Consider the following 22,234-nt stretch of genomic DNA (forward strand, 5'->3'; position numbering starts at 1 on the left):
TAATAAATTACGGTTCATGTTGCATCCTTTGATTTTACAAGATTGACATTAATAATAACTGAAATTGATTCCAGTATGCTGTGCTTCAAAGAGAATTGGTCTTTTAATAAACCAGTCATAAACCTTGTATTCCTTTTTTACTGTTATATTGTCATATAATTAAGATGACAAAAAAAGGACACAAGTTCATTATTAACATGATTTTCTTCAAGACATATTACTTAGCACTGTAACCCGCAGCGGGTTGTATATTGACCATTAACAGACGTCAGACACTTGGCAGAAAGAGTAGCAATATCCTGTCTGTATATAGAAAATATTTAATATCGGATGACAAACTTTTAATATATTGAGTGATATATGAGAAATATAGCAGTTTTAAATGATTTTCTCAATATCTTTTCTGGTTTATTACACGTCTTTATGATAAAGTCTATTACGCTGGCTGTAATCTATTTGTTTGCCCCAAAAGTCTGCATACAAATTCACAAATTCCACATGTCTGAAATATTAATATAATCGGTTCGGCCCTGTTAGTATACAAGCGATGTATGCTGGCGGTACATAAAAGGGATGTAAGTGCCTTGAATATTAACAATAAGGCATTTCTTACCGATGATAAAATTTCCTTTTTGCCGACCCCACACAACCCTATTACACAAGGGGTTATGGAACTTAGTGACATGTGCAAGTTTTATTGTAAGAAAATGCAATTTAAAAGAAAAATACAAGTCGAGTGTAAAATTGAGACCAGAATATAATTCCAACCCGTCACAGGTGGTTAACCCCTGTGTCATCAAAGTCACGAGAATTGTTCTGAAATATTACTAAAAAAAATGGTGAACAAAGTGACTTTTCTGGTATAAAGTTTGTCATCCATCTTGTCCTTTTTCCGGGGTCACGGCTACGTACCAAGCTTCGCATGCCCTGGTTATATTAATCAGTTGATGTTCAGTTGTAAAATGACAGAAGGACAGGAACTCTGGTATTGTTACAAGTTTTTATATGACTGTCCAGATCTTGTTTAAGGGGTTGTATAGACCTCTACTGATGTCTATCTCTGGAACAAGATCACACGATAGTACAGCACAGCTCAGCAGCACCTATAACATCAGTAATGGTCAGTCACCTTAGTAATGGCTTTTGTATTGGAAGGTCAACTTTATCTTACCTAAAGTTGACTAATTAGTGTTTAGTGTTGCTAATTTCAAGCTGCTCCGATCTTTAAAGAGAAAAAGAAGAAAAACAAAAAACACTTTATAATCTTTTCAATCCACGGTCACAGAAATATCAGATTTCAGTCTCTGAAGAAACACAACAGAGTAATCCAGCGAGGATAGGCATTAAAAATTGTAGGTTCATTTAATCAATTAGATATTATGAATATGCACTAGATGGCACGGTATATTTCATAAAACAGAACACTGTTATCGTCATATTATCTGTTAGCAGTGTCATTGGCTTGATCGGACCGAGATGTATTTAAAAGCTATCATATCGTAAATTCACGGCGTTATGTTCCAGACAGAAAAAAAACAATCTTTTGTAGAGGGTATTCCACCAATATTGTTCCTATGAGTCATGCTTCGTCTAAACACATTTCTGTTTGCAAATAAATGACGTTTTTTAATCTTCGCTACACATCTATTTTTTGTAAACCCTTCTGAGCGCAGTAGAAACTCCAAAATATTCAATATTTTAAACTCATCGTGATAGGAGATATTAAAAAACAAAAAAAAACATGTTTTACTTGCTAGGTAGTAAATAAATAGGCACAGGTTTTAGGCCAAGACCTTTCTAATGTTTATTAGATCTTACACATAAATATATCATCTAATTGATGAATTCATACCTTTCAAAAAAAGTTTTTTGTTGACTTGTGAAAAATTTATTACTTTAATTTTGGTACGTTTAGCATGAAATTTTAGTATAATCATAACAGATCAATGTTTTAGAATTTTAATTGAAAAGTGCTTGTCCTGAAATTAATTTCTTATCAAACTCATGTCATAAGAATGTTACATTGTTGCGCCATAGGTTACGTATGCGATATCGCTTTAATAGCTGCTATTTATGAAAGTTTGACAGTTTTTTAGCGATACATTAACAGTAATGAGTTTAATATATATGTTGTTGTTCCAAAGTGCTGCCATATTTACCGATGTCAAATTACAGTATACTTTCTGTTAGTATTAACTTACATATTAAGATTATTCATTATTTAACTTTTATCTTAACGTAGATCTATTAATAATCAGAATGCGTTTCTCAATGTATAAAACAGTCATATTTAAACCTTTTTTTTTGTACTTTATTTAGTCTATTTAGACCATCTGACTGTAAAATTTGATATCTTATAATATTTAATTTGATTGATAAATTAACGAGCGAAATACATTAACAAAAATTCAAAGATTACCCCCTAGTAATTTGCAGTTAATGAATCAAGTTTATAGCTGTAAATAATTTTAGCAGTAAATAATTCTGTACAGGATCAAGTTCCACATCCTGGAGTGCTAGGAGAGTAACTTGTATATGTATACCCTAACAGCGGGTTATAGTTGGAGTCGGGGGAGATGTGAAGGCACCTTTGATTTGTAGCTTCTATTAGCTTACTGCTGTGCAAATTTGTCACTGCTAACCAGGAGAGTGTGCATACAAGGCTGGGGTTCCTCCTCACCCCTTCCATCAATGTTGTGTTCCCTCCCCGCTGTTTCTTGTTGGAAAATATGTTTTTGAGATATCTCGCCACCCACATGTTAAGTTTTCATATCCAAGGGGAAGAATTCTGCCTGAAATCTCTGACACAGGATAAAATCAAATCTCCCCATCCATAAACATCACTCTGTTTATATCTCTCTCGGCAGTAACACTACTGAGGAGTAATGTGGCCAGAAAAATGAAATATATATTTGTTTACTTTATAAAAAGGTGGTGAATACAGGTGTGGACTTAGAGCTGGGGTCTCCTTAAAATTTGTGGCAGAAGATTTTAGAACATAATTTTCTGTAGAAGAGAGCTGGAAACATAAGTGAAATCACATCAATTAAATAAAAGTAAAAATTTTCAGGGCAGTGCCCCTAATAAACTCCTGCTGGTATATCAGGAAATAACAAAATATGATACTGCATATCAAACAAGCCTGACAGAGTTATAGTAGCACTGCTGCCTGCCAGCTGCCGGCCTGCCAGTCAAAACCTACATCTTGGATAAAGGCCATATTTACATTACTCATACCTTTTATCCCACTTTTATATCACTTCGCCAAAATTATGATATGAAGAAAGCTGAATATCCTTTCCAATCCATCAGCAGGAATCAGAGAGAGAAAAAATCGTTTAGAAATGGTTTTTATTTTCGTAAAAATATCACTGAAAAAAAAGGTTGCTTTAAAAGTTGTGCCTAGGTAGTTTGGTTTGTCAACAAGTCTGACGGGTAAGATTTCAACTTCAGGTCGCTTGATAAAAAAGTTCCAAATTGGATTAAGGTTTTAAGACAGGTCTAATCAGAGTTTTTTGGTGGGAATGCCGTTCTCTAGTTTCCCTGCCAGTTGTAAACCATTCGTCATTGTTGTGTGTAATGGGTATATATATTTGAGCAATTCATAAAGAAAAATGATGGGAAGTGTCTGGCACATGTGGCAAGAATCAGCCATATTTTGGGTGTATTTTGTTTGAGGGTGTTTAAGTTCTAAAGGAACTGTGCCTACATCAGAGGGATGATAGCATCTGTAAGAGTATATTAATGTCAAACCATTTTGGACTGTGATGAAATGTTAATATCAGATGTTATACATCCAAACAAGTTATGCCTCCCCCTCGATACCTTCCCCCTCGAAATACATCAGATGTAGCTTTGAGCAGTCAGACAACCAAACCATCTACTTTCTTAGCTATGTTGGGTTTTATGTCAAATTTATTTGTCTGATGCAGATTTTTGTACTAGGTTGCATTTGATAAAGAATTTAACTCCCTGCACATATCACCTGCCATATTTGTCAGGATGCTTTTAGAAAATTCGTAGCAAAACCAAAAGTTAGACACAGTAATTGTCCTTTTTTGTTAATGCTGGTATCGTCGTTATTTTTGTTTTTTAATAGTTTTTAACATCGTTATTTTGTTTGTACACAAAAAGTCACCGTTGTCGAAATGTTGGTATGTTTATTTTATTACGCGGAATCCGAGAATAAGTTAATTATACCTCTTTTATTGCTGCTTCCAAAAAAGTTTTCTATTAAACAGATTAGTAGAAATAACAACAAAAATTTTAAATTTGAAAATTAACGGATTGTTATGGAGGGGTAGGGGAAGAGGGATCCTACCAAACAAGTGCTCAACACCGGGTTCAAATTTAAAATAGGGGAAAGAAGTTAGAAATAATTGGAAACAGCCAAGTTTCAATTATAACAAAATTTGAGTTATTAGAATTTTTATTATGTAAGAACATAGTGAGTGAACTCTAAATTAATCTCATCCTGCACATACCAGCATATTCTACATTGTGAATCAACATTATCCAACAGGACAAAGGCAAGTTCAATTTGTATTCATTTCAACTAACTAAATGAAATTGCAAAAAATCTCTTACCCTAATTTGTGTGCAGATGAACATTTTAAATTAAAAACAACAGACTGCGATCAGCTTTTGTAGTCGCTGTAATTTATATATCAGCCCAATGTGTATTTGCTGACTTTCCTTTTAGAGCACAAGAAGTCGCCTGGATATTGCATGTGCATTTTTTTTTTACCTGGAAAGAGAAAGAAAGACCAATAAATTTTGAAATAATTCTTATCATTTTAAAGATTGAAATGAGGGGGGATCTAAAGTGGGAAAGAAAATTTATATACAATGCATTGGATTTGGGGTAAACAATGAAAAAAAAAGTTAATGCATTTTATTTATGATCTTTTTTTTAGATAGATAAAAGATTTTTTTTCGTATGATTATTTCAAATTGGCCTTTCTGTGTCTTTCAGTGGTTGAGAGATCCCAGTTTGTTAGTGATGACCCCTTCTTCCGTCACAAGTGTCGCCTGTGTCATAAAGTCTTTGGCAGTGACAGTGCCCTTCAAATCCACATACGTTCTCATACAGGTAAGACGACTCGTCACTTCTAGTACAAGAACCTGTTTCTCAAGGTCCAGAATGGAAATGGCACTCGTAGACAGATTTGTTCTCTGTACTTTGTTAATTCAATATACCACTTGTACAAGATTCTGTTTCTCCAGATTCCTATTAGACATGAGATGTTATAGGTATTCTGTACATCTCCAATTTTGATACTTTAGCGTCCATAACATTGAGTTGATTTTTTAAGGTCTGGAATTGATTGGATTTCTCTTTAAGTTTCAACAAATATACACGTTATGTTTCAAAGGTCAAAAAGGAATTGATGGTGCTGAACTACTCTGGGATATATTATTCTTTCATCAGCTGTCAAATTAGTAAAGGCAGCCATTGTTTTAAAGTTGGTTGCTGTTTGCAGTAGAATCCCTTTACCCTTTTAATGAATTTGATATTTCTTCATACATTTAGGAATATTTGAATACTGCAACAAAGCATTTTAAAATTAAATCAATATTTCAATTTGTTCATGGATGTAATTAACTAAAAATAAAAGATGATTCTTCCCCGGTCACATCTATATGTACACAATAGACCTCTGGTCATCTGTTGTAAGGTGTAGCATTTTTCTAACCAGAAAGAATTCCTCTGATAAATCTTTAATGATTTTGAAATGGGTTTGTCACTTCTGTTTCTCTGTTTGGCACTGCCTGTGCAGAACCTGGTCAGCTCATTGTTTGTAGGTGTTGTTTCTTTCTGAGTGTAAAACGGAGATCTCCCACCAAATACAGCATACTTATCTAACCAACAACCCGGTGAAACAAACAATTTTTGTCATAATATTTAACAATCTAATATGTAGCATAGAATTCCTTTTACTTTCCTGTTCCGTTTTTTCCATTTTTCTTCAGGAAAAAAGCCTGAAGTGGCTGAATGTAATTAGCTGTTCATTTACAATTCCACTGGTATGTCGTCTTGTCATTGTGGCATGTCTAGCGAGGGTGTGAACCCCCGCTGCGGACATTAAAAAATGGCCCTACTCATGCAGAATGTGTACAATACCATTTAAGTACATGTGTAGAATTTATTTTTGCCTAGTATTTACTCATTCCCAGCATTCACGGTGCACCAGACTCCCTTATCTGCAATTAAGTACAGTGTGTAGCATAATTTAGAATTCAGATCTATGAAGAAGAAGAGGAAAGAATAATTGTCACTCTTCATACAAATGAGGTGAAAAAAGCAGGTGCTAATTTGATTATTGCGAAATTTATGGCGAAAAAGAATATTTCGTTATATTAATTGCAGAAAGGACTGTTTTAGAAATTAGTGAATATTCCACGGCAGAGCTCCTTATGATGCCAACTCATTAACACAGCCCGTGCAATAAATTGTCCAAAAATTAGATTATTTGCGATTAGGGATGTTGATGATGTATTTCTTCATGATGGTGAAATCAATTTACAAAAATGAACTGTAGTCGGTTAGAATTATGTCAATTCTCGATGGCACTAATGTCTTGAAGCAGTTGGTAAGATGCTGGTGTTACCATGCCAACAATGTTAATTGTCTTCATTTATTAAAATAGATGAATTCCTCAAATAAAACTGACATTTCGCCATTGTGAATTGAGTGGCAAATTTTGATAAATCACTTGACTATATATGTTAGTTTTGAAAAAGAATGAAGAAAAATGACGGATTGTCCTTAGTCCTCCAATACTTATACAAGTGAAGGTAATAGGCTAGGCAATACTATAACATACAATACTTTATTACAATCAGACTTCATAGATCTACATAGTGTTGTTATGGTATCCTCAAATTAGTTAAAACCCCAGCGCACAGTTAATGCATTACATGTTCTTTGACAAATACGACTGCCAGGCAAGATGATGATAAGTACATTTATATCAGCCGTTCCTGTTGCGAACTCTCCCGTAATTTTGTTATGCCAGTAAGAACGGTTAATAACATTTTCCAATTCTGCATTATTTGAAATATAGCTCTGTCATTTCATCGGAACATCAAATCGGATGATCAAGAATACATTGCTGCATAGTGCCTCAGCATATCAGTGAGATGTATTTATTTCCTTAAAAATATTTTTTGGAAAAGAAAAAAAAATCATAGTTTGAAACACAGGTTAAAATTGAAAGAGAAACCAGGATGGGATATATTAATATTGATTATAGATGTGTGTAGTTTTGAAACCTGCTCAGTCTCTGAGAATTATTGAACTGGATGCTTTGTAATGAATCTAAATTTTATAAAATAGGATTCTGTTACTGATTTGTAAGCAATTTGAATATAAATACTGACATGGGTTAGGAAATGGGTTTATAACATGTGGAATTATCATTTTGTCATTTGATAGCCTGGGTCAGGTTGTATAATTAATGGGCAGGCTGAGTTGTATGATAAATTACAGGAAATCCTGCCGTTTGAAGAAATTTCTCAAATGGTCATTAATGGCCAGTTTGAGTGGCCAATATCGCTTTACAATGTAGATTTTATTAAATTTCTTTCACTCATGAAACTATCTAATTATCAATAGATAAGGCAGAGGTCAGTTCCACTTTGGTCTGAGCTGGACAGAGTCGGACATCACAAGACTTGGCCGTCACAGTTGACTCAAGTGGTGAAAAGATGGAAAACCACCCAAATAGACAGATGTCTTGTGGAGGGTTTGATGAGCAGGGGTGAAATTAAAAGTGGGTTCTAGGTGATAAAATCATTTTTATGTTGAGGGAGGTATAAGGGGATTAGGAGCTGTATGTATATGAATAGCGTCAGGTTGGATTTTATGTAACCGAAGTTGTTGTAGGAGATGGCATAGCACTGTACTGACAGGGTCCCACCCAACGATGATAAAGGCCGATTTCTAAGGGTCACACACATTTTGCAGATGTTCCAAAATTTCATTTTAAACATTTTGCAATAACACTCAAGAAAATTTACATTAGAATATATAATTTTTTCTTGGGGAGAGAAAAGGTTGAGAGCTAGCCGACTAACTAAATGATATTTCCACAAGGAAAAGTGGAAAGTATCTCTGAGAATTAATTGAACCCAACAGTATGATGCTGAAGATAAGTGCTATACTTTTCTGTAATCCATTTCTGGGACGTTGTCCTCAGTGAAGACAATGGTCTGGGCGCGATCCGTGTGGGAATGTTGAGACGTCGCTCTATGTATATATGGATTATAATGTGTTGACAGAGAAGCACAATACTCAGGTTTGCATAATGATATCTTTGTACTAAAGGATACTAAACACTGTGAATTGTCCCCATAGACACATTTCTCAGATCCGTTCTCCGTGCAGGTGGGGAAGACTTAGCAAGGTGACATATGTTGGTACCCACGGAACATTCGTTAAGCAAGGTATTAGCATCTTCTTTACCTGTATTTTATCCATAACAATGGCGCCACTCAGTGACAAGTAATAGAATTAAAGCCTCATTCAACGCCACAGGTGAGTTGGCTGAGAAAAAAGGCACTGAAGAAAAAATATGGGAATTTTATTTTTTAAATATTTTAATCTCACAAATTATTTTTTGAATATTTTCATAGTGTTTTAACATTGATATAACTTCAGTGGGAATTATGATTTAATAATTTATCATAAAAGGAAAAGAGAATTAATTTGAATGTAGAGGTTTTGTATTTCAACTTGTGTGGTCTGTAAATAGTCATGTAACTTTAAAAAATAAATAAAAGTGCAGATTTGAAAATAATTGTGATGAAATTTTATTGTGATTATTTAAAAAAAAAAGATATTTAGATAATTAATATTCTATGTAGAGCATCAAGTATGTAAAACAATGGAAAACCTGAATATTACAGTTACATGACCAGTCCGGAAGTATGAAAACCTGACTAACACGTACAGCTTTCTGATCAGTCCTGAAGTGGGACATGTTTGTTTGCAGATCAAAATATAAAAATATTTAACCACACCTTGACACATTAACGTTGTCCACATCATTTAAAGGTGACCTTGTGTGATATTTGTTCCTCCCCCACCCTCCGGCCATTGAGTGGGCAGTGGTCAGTTTTAAATGATAACACACCTGTTGCTGTACTCTACAAAGGATATTTCATATTCCGGAACGTGATTTCACAAAGACGGGTCAGAAACACTAAACCACTTCAGGGCAAAAATTATTTATAAAAGTGGACAGGATTTTGGAGTAAAGAATGAATTAAAGAGATCAAAATGAAAAGCCTGCCTTTCACATTAAATTGGTGAATATAAATTGAGATGCTATTATCATGTCTGGAATTCTATAGGGGTCAAGCCATTGTATAATATGAAACGGTCAGATGATTTTAGCTAGGTACTAATTATTTCTGGATGTTATGTCCAGTCATCCTGAGAAATGAGATGTCAGCCCCATGATACCTGACCACTCTAGGGGCCCGTGTAGGTGTTATTATCAAACATTCACTGGACAGGCCACATTTTTGACCATTGACCACACAAACAGCTGACACTTAAATAGAAATTTATTTCCATAGTAATCTGGGGTTTGTCATAGTTTTGTATATAGATTTGACAAATATTTGCTGGGTGGACATTAATGGTGGCAGTCTATTGTACCCACAAATCCCTGTACACTCAGTGCCCCCTCCTCTCAATATCTATACTCTACACCTATATCTGTATATGATTGTTAATCTCACAATATGTAGAACATCGACACCCCCTCACAAAGTATGTAGTACATATAAACCCCCTCACAAAGTATGTAGTACATCTACACCCCATCACAAAGTATGCAGTGCATCTACACCCCCTCACAAAGTATGTAGTACATCTACACCCCCTCACAAAGTATGTAGTACATATAAACCCCCTCACAAAGTATGTAGTACATCTACACCACCTCACAAAGTATGTAGTACATCTACACCACATCACAAAGTATGCAGTGCATCTACACCCCCTCACAAAGTATGTAGTACGTCTACACCCCCTCACAAAGTATGTAGTACATCTACACCCCCTCACAAAGTATGCAGTGCATCTACACTTTCTCACAAAGTATGTAGTACATCTACATCACCTCACAAAGTATGTAGTACATCTACACCCCCTCACAAAGTATGTAGTACATCTACACCCCCTCACAAAGTATGCAGTGCATCTACACTTTCTCATATCATATGTAGTACATTCTTTAATACATACAAGACATATTTTTTAACCAGCAATGAACATATTTAGCAAATCTTCTCGACTGCTTCTGGAGAGCCCCCCCCACGAGAGGTTGCCATTTTTGTTCAGACATCAGGATTGTTTGAACAATTAAAATTAAAGAAACTACTTACATATATATCATAATTCTGACTTGTGTTGATGTACTTTGTACTAACAGAATTGTAAAAAACATGATGATGACAAGGTTGGGATGTTAATAGCCTGAAACCTTTATGTATTTGGAAATCAATAGTTATACTTGTTCAGTTATTTCCGTTTTATCTGTTACAGTCATCAGACATCTGTGAAGTTGTTAGTGTCTGATTCGGGGGCACTGATGTGTACAGTATATTGGTAGATATAATGTATACACTTATGAAACGCCAGTGTTATAAATTATACATTTTAGTGAATTACTAATTATGAAAACTTGTTGTTCTTGGGAAAAATGGAATATTTCTGTCTATATATTTGTGATAAAAAGGGTATAGACTTATTGAACTGAAAGTGCCTGTCTGCATATGCATTAAAAGGCACTGAATAATTAACCCCTATTACTCTTTATTCATAATGAATTTGAAGTTACGAGTTAATTTTGATGTTTGTTTCTGTAAGTTCCAGCAGGACATTTTTTCTATCATTTATTCATATAAAAAAGGCTTAGGTAATAATAGTGCTCCTTAATTTAGTATAATCATTCTACATTCTGACTCGGTACAACAAGAACGGGATATTACTAGATAGTCCATATGGAATGTTTGTGTTCAGACTAGGACACTATAAAGCAGTATTAACTTATCTATGTCATTACGATGCAAAATATCATTGTACAGTACCTCATTATTCAAAAACTTTGGTGTACTACTGCTGAAAGCTTTATAGACAGTTTGGATTCGCTTTTCATTTATTTGATGTCAGAATGGATCAATTTGACCTTTGACCTGTTGAGATAGAAGCAATTTTTCTTCTGATGTTTATGAGATATGTATATATATCCATATCTATGTTAATATTGAATAATCTGATCTGATTGAGACTATTAGATAATGAGGATGGGGTAGCTATGGTCAGTTGGAACTGACCAACATGGGTCAGTATGCATGAGATATGACCTATTCACCCTTTGTTAATGAAGGGCATCTAAATTGAATATTTCTCAATTTGCATAGTAATAGCCAGTCATATAAAAGTAATTGGTTTGTATGAAATGACCAGAGCTATGGTCAGTCAGGCACTCCCTGACCCGTAAGACTGGACTCGTAAGACTGGACACGGGGTCCAATGGTTGTATAAACCTAACCATTATACAATGGAATATTTATAATAAAAGTACACAAAAGTTTAGCATTTCTTTTCTCTCCAGATTTCTGCCCCAGAGGCACACACAAAATGTTTTTATTTATTTAATTGAAGGTCTATGTAGATTGCAATGGAAGTTTAGGCAATTTATGGCTGTTTACCTTGTGATATATTTACTGGTCAGTATTGTCCAGCTGTACATAACCCTGGTCAGCTGATAAATTAAATAAACACCCCTTCTAGGCTACCTAAATCTGAGGGTGAAAGGGAGATTAATGGAAACTTTTCAGGCTTGTTTGTCACATATTAATCAGACCTATATTTAAATGGCTACATAATTTGTGGAGAAATCAAAGGCGAGAATTCCTAAGAACTGGTGTTATTTCATATTTTCAGTGATTAACATTGACAGGGTAACTAGATTCCTTTCATGTCGGAATGGAAACTGATAACTTTCTTCTGGTAATTTTAGAAATTCTTCAAGTGTAACCATAATTGATATGGATAGTCGGCGAACCCTGACCACTGGGTAGAAACATCTGATAGGGTTGGCAAAGTCTGTTTTCATTTATTATTGCATAAGCTCTTCAGTATCTGGGTCTCCCATTCCACCGAGATTAGGGCCAGGCAATTTTATTTAGCTTATCAGAAATCAATTTGTTTTATGGATTTTTATATTATTCCAAGTATTGCAGGCCCAATATTTTGATTCCATCTTATCTGACCTTTGTAATTAGTTTTATTAACAGCCGAGGACTGTAGAGCAGACAAAAACTTGTGATAATTCTTACATAACATACCTTATACCTACTGAAAACAATTTTCAGAAAGAATTGATATTGAGATGAATTCATAAGGACTTTTATAATCTACAAAATAAATATTTTCCCATAAGTTTCTTTGTAACATACATTAGTTTCCGTACAATGTGTCGAGTCAATAGACAGTGAGATGAACACAGTTTTACACCGACTCTTAATATCAATAAAGTATATTTTCCATAAGAAATAATTCCACAACAACAATCCTGACTCTACTTACCACACAACACCATGTACACCTCATTCATATTTATTACATAAGACACTTATATATTGTGTCAATATAATTGTTGATTGGAAATATTTTTGAGTGATTCCTAATATCAACAGTAAGTGTAGTTGACGTTTAGATATAATTGTATTCATTCTGTTAAACAGTCCCTAAATCTCGTAATACATGTGATGTAAAGTGTTTCAATTTCATGAACAGAAAAAGTACTTATAAGTAGTCAAAATCAATATACTGTTTTTCTTTCTTTTTCTGTTTGCATTTTGATAATTAAATGTTTCATCCAACATGATAATTTTGCTGTTTTTTTCATTTTCTTGTAACTTTATAGGGTAGTTACGGTAAATAAAACGTACACACTTCATATTCATGTACACACTAAAATAATGCATGGGGCAAATTGAACCAGGTGACCTTACAGCTTTCACTAAAGGTTGAAACTATTGCTGACATTTAACAGAAATAACAAAGAAAGTTTTTACAAGTGAAATGTATTAATATAAAGGGGGCGTCCCAGTGGATTGTGTAAGAACCGTGCTTGAAACAGGCGACTTTGAGCATCTGTAAGGGTTCTCTGTAAACAAATGTGATGGACGTAAGTGGACGCCATTGTTAGATGTATTGCTATCCTCAACAATATGGAGGATAGAAACTCCTGAAACACAAGAAACACATTCCTAAAGGTAATGGTAGCTAACAAGCTAGAAACTGTCAAGTTTCATATGAACATTTATTACTCCCGATAATATCAAAAGTCGCCACAACACTGAAACTGAAACTTGGAGAAGTGTGGGAACCATGTTTTGTGTAGAATTCCATTGTTCTCTGGTTTAGAGATTATTTATGGCCATAGATACTAACTTGAAATGCTACCCAGATAATTGCATCAAATAAACCACTGGCAAATTTGTATTTCTTGATATGAAGACTCAGTTTATTTTGGATTCAAAAGTAATTCCTTGTGACGTTAATGATCCGCGGTTGTGTATGAAATCTAAGAAGCCAACATTTTTCTTTTTCACATCTTGCAGGTTTTAGTTGCTGCGAATGTAGATAAGCAATTTTGACGTTATTATAAAAAAACTTGTCTTTCCTGGTGCGTGAAATAATGGGAACTATTTGCATACCAAGTGATGTAGCTAATTACACGTTTAAACAACCTTACTACACAAGTAACCAGGCACTTGTGATGTAAAGTTTAATTGGAAAGATGGCAACAGATATGAGGATTGCTAACAAGACATGTAAGACTTTAATATGGTTTTGTATATGTCTGTAGCTAACAAGACATAATATGATTTTGTGTATTTAAAGTTTCCTAACATCTACTCAAAGGTACAAAAGGTTTGCTAATGGGAAAATTACAACCACCATGTATTAGTGACTGGATTTCAAAGCAAAATTTCTTCTCAAGATTCTTGTAGATTCTTCTTAGATGTCACTTACTTTTTAATTCTGACAATTAGGCCCAGTAGGAGTCTAACATTGGGGGTGTGAGGCCAGGGTTTGATGTATGACTTACTGTGAATGACAAATTTCTGTTTTGCATTCATTGGAGTTGTGTGCAACAGAAGATTCGTATGAGTTATGTGTTGATATTGTCGGGACATAAACCATGGCTAGATAGCTGCAAGCTCATGGTTTTAAATGTTGATTCTTTTTGATATTTGAATCATGTCATATGCTTGAAGTTGATTTAGTTCTGTGTCTGTTCAGCCTCCAGTTTCATCAGAAGTGAAGATATATTCTAACTTTATGAGTCAATTAGCGAAAAATGCCTAGATATTAAGTGTGGGACTGACATGTTCTATGAAATAATGAGAAAGAAAAAGTAGATAGTTTTCTTATCGGATTGACAAAGTGAACATTAAGTGCCGTTCCAAACAAGATGTCTGCCAGTTTTGGCAAGCTGGAGCACCCAGCTGTGAGCTATTTGTCGAAAATATATATGATGTATGACACGACTTCATTGGAGTCCGCTATCAGACCATTTCATTTGTTGCATCTAAACCCTGTATCACGACCCTGGCTCAGAGTGGAGTGGTTTTAATTTCATATCTCTGATGTAAACCAGGCCTCGCTACATCCCGTCAAATATTACTCAGATGTGAAATTTGTATAAAAAAAAGCGCTGCTAACCAGAAGAATATCTGTTTCACTTCAACCCAGATCGTTTTCTTACTAAAGCTTCCTTTGTTCAATTTTACACCTCTTATGAGTATAAACCGTGGCCGCATATCATACTTATAAATTGGCTGTGAGATTAGCATTCTGTCCTATCACTTTCTGTCCAATTTATAAGAACTATGATCTGGTTATAAAGTACGGTATTGCCTGAGGTATATTTTCTTAGCAATAATCTGTCTCCGGTGTCCCAAGATCCCTGAGGTTCGCATACTATTAATATTTGTAAGGTGTTACGATTATCAATGCTTAGAATTTTCCATCATTATTTATAGCTAGCACCAATACATCATACAGGAGACTTGTCACCCTATACTCCGTACAGTAAATATCAAAACAGGTTCGAAATTTACAAAAACCTGAAACATGTTGGTGATAAATTGCAACACATAAACCTACAGTATTGCAGTAAGATATTACAAGATATGTATTTACAAATTTAACTGATGCACATTACGACATATGTAGATGTCCTATCTAATGCTATACTAATGTTTTCTTTCCCATTTTGTCATTATAGGGGAAAGGCCATTCAAGTGTAACATCTGTGGTAACCGGTTCTCAACCAGAGGAAACCTGAAGGTCCATTTTGAGCGACACAAGGCGAAGTATCCACATGTGAAAATGAACCCGAATCCGGTTCCGGAGCACCTGGACAAAGCGCCGCAAATGCCACTGTTGGGGTCGCCATTCCATAGCATCACCACACCTCCACCTCTACCAATGTCTTCTAGCATACACGGCTCTTTGCACATACCGCTGCCTCCACCAATCACCTCTGTGGCTCCCGCTCCACTCCCACCGACAGCGCACTCCCGGCCACGATCGGAGAGCAAGAGTTCCGAGGACAAGAAGCCATTGCCTAGTCCCAAACAATCACCTTCTTCTGTTGTCAGCACAACTCCCTCGTCTGTTGTAAGTGACCATTCTGCTGGGAAAAAGTCTCCAATTATTGAGACCTCAAAGGCAGTATCTTCAGTGTCAATGTCAGCTTTACTGCCACCTTCCCTACCGATAAGTTCCAGTAGTTTAGGCCACATTGATAGCCAACACAAACCTATTTCTAGTCCCTTCATGCTGGCGCCATCCACCTCACATATGCCACCAATCATGTCACACCCACTGTTGTCCCCACTGTCCTCGATGCATCATTCGCTGCCTCCTCCACCACCTCCACCTCTCATGTCAGCCGTTCCATTTGGCCAGCCATCTGGTCGTGACTCCATCTTGCCAGCTAAAATGATCGACCATGACGAAAGCTTGGAGCAGTACATGGAAATCAACCGATCTGAAACCTCCAAACTTCAGCAGCTGGTGGACAACTTGGAGAACAAAGTGTCTGATCCTAACCAATGTGTCATCTGCCACCGTGTCCTCAGCTGCAAGAGTGCTCTCCAGATGCACTATCGCATCCACACTGGAGAGCGACCTTTCAAGTGTAAGATCTGCGGCAGGGCCTTCACAACCAAAGGTAACCTCAAGACTCACATGGGAGTCCATCGCATGAAGCCGCCACTTCGTATGATGCACCAGTGCCCTGTGTGCCACAAGAGTTTCACCAATCTGTTGGTGCTTCAGCAGCATATCCGTAGCCATGCCGGCATGCAGGGTCTACACCCAATGCCTCATATGGAACCAATGCGTATGTTCCCCGATATGCACCCACCGATGCCGAGCTGGGCCCCAAGGCCATTTGATCTGTCAATCAAACCAGACCCTGAGAAGGAGCTAGATCTAAGTAAGGCGAAGGTCTCCGGCTCTGGGGGTCATCATAAGGATGAGTTAGACAGTGGGGATGAGGTCAACAGAGACGACTACATGGACAATGATAGCTTTGATGACATGGATGATTGTGACATTGAGGAGGATATGGAATTAGAGGAAGATCGAGAGAGGATGAAGAAGGAGTTGGACGAGGATGGTGAAGAGGAAACCAATCATAATCTAGCTTTGAACAATAGTGGAAAACATAAGTTTGACCAAGAGAATGACAAGAGCAGGAAAGAGTCTCTGAAAAGACCTGCCTCTGCAATGTCTGATGGATCTCAAGATTTGGAAAGGTCTTTGAGTCCAAAGTACATTAGTCGGTCGCCACAGATGGCACCAGACATGGCGATCTTCTCATCCTTTGGTTCCACCAGCACTGCGCCGGTCTTCAACTCCTCGCTTGCTGCTCTGGAGGAACGTGTGCGCGCGATCGATGCATCCATGGCTCAGTCTCCACTGCATCACTTCAGACCGATTTCACACATGAATGGTTTGCCAATGTCCCTGCCTAACGGTGACACCTCTCCAACCTCTCCAAACCATCAGTATGAGTCGGGATCAGAGGGCCATAGTGGCGAGGATGGCAGCAAACCAGGAACTCCGGCTCTCTCTGTCACCAGTGATGGTGGAAGTTCTATCGGGTCCGGCAGTGGCTTCATGATGGATGCCAATGACCACCGTAGAACAAGTACAACATGCAACATCTGCATGAAGACTTTTGCCTGTAGAAGTGCTTTGGAAATTCACTACAGGAGCCACACCAAGGAACGGCCATTCAAGTGTAACTGTTGTGACCGCAGCTTCTCCACCAGGGGAAACATGAGGCAGCATATGCTCACGCATAAAATCCGTGATTTGCCCAAATCGTTCAAGGAAAATGGTGATAGCAAAATGAGCGAGAACAATAATTCATTGGACGCTCCTGATATGGAACAGGGCAAGACTTCTCAGGAATTCTCTAGTAACCGATCTGATTCCTCAATCACCTCAGGTTCCTCAGGCAACCATCACACCTCCACGACGAGTCCCACGTCCACTACCAACAACACCACTAGTTCACGTGACGGCGACAACTCGCCATTTGTGCGTGAGGCACCTTTGAAGCATCAATGTCAGGTCTGTCAGAAAGGCTTTTCAAGTGCAAGTGCGCTCCAGATACATATTCGCACTCACACTGGCGATAAACCCTTCAAGTGTAATGTCTGTGGGAAGGCATTCACCACCAAAGGCAATCTGAAGGTACACATGGGCACACACATGTGGAATAACAGTCCATCGCGTCGTGGCCGTAGGATGTCCATAGAGCCGCCATTCATGATGGCCCACAAAGACAACCCCTACCTAGCAGGGTTTCCTCACCGATCCCCAGACTTTTTTCCGTATCAATTCCCACCGTTCATGGGAGTAACACCACCAAAAATGAACGAAATTTCTGTGATCCAGAACTTGGCTGGAGGGTTAGGACACATGCCTCCAATGTCTCTCGCACAAGAGATGACATCTCCACGCAGTAGTAGTAATAGTGTTTCTAAACCTACAGACTCTTTCAGTAATGGTAAATCTGACTGGAAACACAAGAGTTCATCGGAAGGTCGCAACACAGACTCTCGTAGTAGTGCATCAAGTTCAGGTGAGCTTGACCTGAGCATGAAATCTTCACGTTCATCCCCTTCTCCACCGAACACCTCCTCACTGCCCGACAAGGTTTCCTCCTGGTCGTCAAAGAGCTATCACTCTTCACCGAGTCCCATCGACCATCACAGTCAGCCCTTTCACTTGAAGGGGGAATCTGCCCATAAGGGGGTAGTAGCCTAAAGTTGCCATAGCAATTCTGTATTGTGAAACATTATTTGATTGGACTTTTCATACTCTTCACCTGGTTAACAGTGCGGCTTTGTTGAAATGAGAACAGTAAAATAACTTTTCTGTGAACATTATTGCATGCTGTTGAATATGTACAAATTTTTGTACATAGATAGAATGAGATGCCGACTGTTGGATGTACACCCCACGTAAGCCTGTTGTTGATGTAATTATAGGCCTAGATGTTCATCTTGATCTGACGCAACATTCCACAAAATGTTGCAAGAACGATATTGTCACTGTTGGTATGTTGTTTTAGAGGAAAAGTTTTGTTGTGAAATTTTCAAGAAATTGAAATATGATGTTCATTAAAGTTTATGAGTCTGTGAATGTGTATATCAATTGTCTTCAATACTGATTGAAGGCGTACAAAAGGGCAGATTATGTAATATATATGGTGTATGATATATTTTGAAAACTCCGCCTCATTGTAAAGTTGTACCAGACGTAGAATCTCCCTCATATTAACGGTTGTGATGACTCATTGTGTATTAACTTTAAACTCTGTTGTCATGGTAACAATGTGGTGTCCTTGAAACAGACTCTGTTGCCATGGAAACAGTGTTGTCATGGAGATGTCACAGTATTTTGTGTGCACTGGATTTTGTTTTCATTAAGGTGCATGTGATGAAATGTATTGTGTAGTTATATATCAACATGTTACTGTGTAGAAACGTTTCTGTATAAAGTATCTTTTTATGGAATGAGATCTGAGGACCCCTTCATTACTTACACCATCATGTGTGCACCTTGAGTGTTTGAATGCATATAAAGGTAACTTCCTGGTAGTGTTATTATGTGTTTTTAAGTGTACTTTTACGTAGAAATAAATGATATCTAGTCGATACACTGTTGCTAATCAAACGATTTTATATTTGCATATCATAGTTAGTGGAATGGTCTACCTTGCCTTGCCCATATAAATCACATTCATCGTGGATCTGTGGTCAAGATCCTAATAGTTTTAAGAAACATAAACGGACCAGTTAGGTAGGATAGATGCTGGACCCCACTGCCTTCCACAGTGGGGTTCATTACATCCTGGTTTTTAGCATTGTCAAAACTTTGCTGTTTATTTTGCATTTTTTCCCAAATTCTTGCCAGTTGAATACATCTACAGCGAAAACAAATTTAGATATTTTCATATTTTAATTTCACTTATTGTTTACAAATATGTAGTTTACATTTTAAAATTAGGCTGTACCATATCCCATCCCCTCATCAATCAGTATTCTCCAACTTACGTGATATATCATTATTTAAGGTCAATAGTATCCACCTCTCCCTATATATTCCTAGTTTAATCTCCCCTTCCTATTTCACCTTATCTGTAGTATAATAATACTTTTCCCTCCTTCCTGTCTGTTCCTTTGTCTCTCTCTCCATTCTTTCCTGATAGTCACAGTTAGAACATGGTTAACAACTATGAAGAGTTCTTGACACCAAAGATTCTATGTAAGCTGTATATATATAGCCCCTATGTACATGCATAGCAATATTTACAGTCACTGTAAATTAATTATTTTGTACATTTATTTTTAACTTCATTATTATATAGTTTGTTGGTTTTTCAGTTGCTATGTATTTACAGTTCCTCTCCTGCTTAGGGAAATAGTTTTCAACATATTTACAAACTTTTGTTTGTTTTATTTTTCTTTCACTTCTACACAGATGGTGCTTTATAATGTAGAAAGCAAAAACTGTTCAAATCAATTTCCATTTTTCTTGTTTAAAATCATTTCCTCATTCTAATTAAGAAATCTATTAATTTTTAATTATCTCTCTACTTTGAAGTGAGCGGACAAATCTGAATACATTTGACCAGTTAGTAATTAAACGCCCTGGTTACTGTTAGTCTGAAGTTTTATTTAGTAGACAAACTTTTAATTGGTCTTCCATGCTTGATGATAATTTTAAGTTACTGATTCAATTAAACCTGTTTTTAGTATCAAGGAACAAATTCTAGTTTTTACCATTTTTTTCTATTGTTTTTATCAAAAAGAATTTCTCCGGTGAATGGATCCTACTTGCTTCGATGCAGAAATCTTAATGTATTTTTTTGCTGCAGTAACATCATAAGTGTGGGCAAGTACATGTTTGATGTAAATTAATTTGTAGGACAAATGAAATCCAAATACACAGCATGTCTCGAGAGCTTCCATCTAACTTAGATGCAAAAATGTAGCCATATTTGTAGGTAAATTAACCAATAGTTGTTTGTTTTACAAGTAGGTTATTTTGACCTTTCAGTCTTCATTATCAATCATCGAAATCCATATTCTGTTTTTCCCTGTGTTCAATCTTTCTAGAGAGGTATATTGTGCTATTCTACACTACCTGGGAACAAGAGATGTCAGGTGACATTTTAACAATGGTTTTACTGTCACCCTTTACACTCTGTGTGCTTTTTATTGTGAAACCCTTTGTTGTTCAAATATTTAGAACTTTTGAAGGAATATTTATTTATTATTTCAAAAAATGTTGAGATATTGATGAAATAATGAATAGTGTGTAAATCTATTAACTTGTACATGAAGTTATCAAATTGTCTTTTTACCTTAGAATAATAGAATTCTATAGAGTTTTCATGGGTCAATATGAAGAGAAAGAAAAACATGATACCAAAAAGAATGAAACTCGGGAGGGAATATTATATCACTGATGAAATTATAATCCATATTTCTTTGTTAAAGGTTTTGATATTTTAAGTGTTATTTATAATTAAAGAATGAAATAGACAATGTGGAAATATTTGATAAATTATGGCGCAGACATATTGTAAGAAATTGTTAAATCTGTATGTATTTATTCCTGTAACATTTTAATGAACTTTGACCACCTCCACCTTTGACCTTGACCATGACCCAGCCAACCCTCATTCAGGGACAGATACCCATCATATGGTCGTAGATCATGTTTTATCACACTGCCTGCATTAGATTTATACCGAGAGGAGAGCTGGGGTATTCGGCTAGATTTCTAGAGTTTTAAATATGCTGTTCTTGTGTTCATATTGGAATTCAACGGATGTAAAGGCTTGATAATGTGCAATTGGTATCTATTTACTTTAATGCGCTATACATATTTTTGGTTTATGTGACACTGTCACCACTCCTGACCTTTGACCTTGGAGATGTGTGTCATGTGTGACAGACCTCACCTGACCCTTGAACCCTTAGATATTTAAGATAAGGAAGAATTGTGTGGCTGGACAAGTTATATAGATAGAGTCTGTACAATGTAGTTTATTACTTAGGTTTTTATTTTGTCATACCAGACAAATAAAAAAGCCAAAGCAACTGTATACCTGGTGTTTGTCCTCATTTTTAGCTCACCTGGTCCAAAGGGCTAAGGTGAGCTTATGCCATACCGTGGCGTCCGTCGTCCGTCCGTCCGTCGTCCGTCCGTTAACAATTTCTTTAAACGACTTCTTCTTCTTAACCACTGATTGGAATTTTACTAAATTTGACTGGAAGCATCCTTAGGTGGTGGGGAATCAAAATTGTACAAATGGTGGGGCTGACCCCCCAGGGGGCTGAGGGGCGGGGCAAAAAGGGGGCAATTTGGCTATATTGCTTTAAGCGACTTCTTCTCTGGAACTAAGAGATGGATATCAACCATATTTGCCTGGAAGCATCCCTAGGTGGTGGAGATTCAAAATTGTACAAATGGTTGGGCTGACCCCCCAGGGGGCTGAGGGGCGGGGCCAAAAAGGGGGCAATTTGGCTAGATTGCTATAAACGACTTCTTCTGTAGAACTATGCACTGGATATCAATCATATTTAATCAAAAGCATTCATGGGA

At 36.7% G+C, this 22,234-nt stretch overlaps 1 protein-coding gene across 2 annotated transcripts in view; it reads left to right on the top strand.

The window, feature by feature from the left end:
* LOC110466791 (sal-like protein 1) overlaps positions 1-21,734 on the top strand; it is a 65,339-nt gene extending 43,605 nt beyond the window's left edge. The window contains exons 3-4 of one of the 2 annotated variants that reach the window (XM_021523549.1): positions 4,976-5,092; positions 15,321-21,734. In XM_021523549.1, coding sequence (XP_021379224.1) covers positions 4,976-5,092; positions 15,321-18,382 — 3,179 coding nt within the window. In that variant the 3' untranslated portion in view covers positions 18,383-21,734. The remainder of the gene's footprint in view (positions 1-4,975; positions 5,093-15,320) is intronic. The other variant, XM_021523550.1, reaches the window with a different exon arrangement.
* Positions 21,735-22,234: the final 500 nt, after the last annotated feature.

Source organism: Mizuhopecten yessoensis, unplaced genomic scaffold (assembly GCF_002113885.1).
Source record: "Mizuhopecten yessoensis strain PY_sf001 unplaced genomic scaffold, ASM211388v2 scaffold11145, whole genome shotgun sequence".
NCBI classification, from domain to species: Eukaryota; Metazoa; Mollusca; class Bivalvia; order Pectinida; family Pectinidae; genus Mizuhopecten; species Mizuhopecten yessoensis.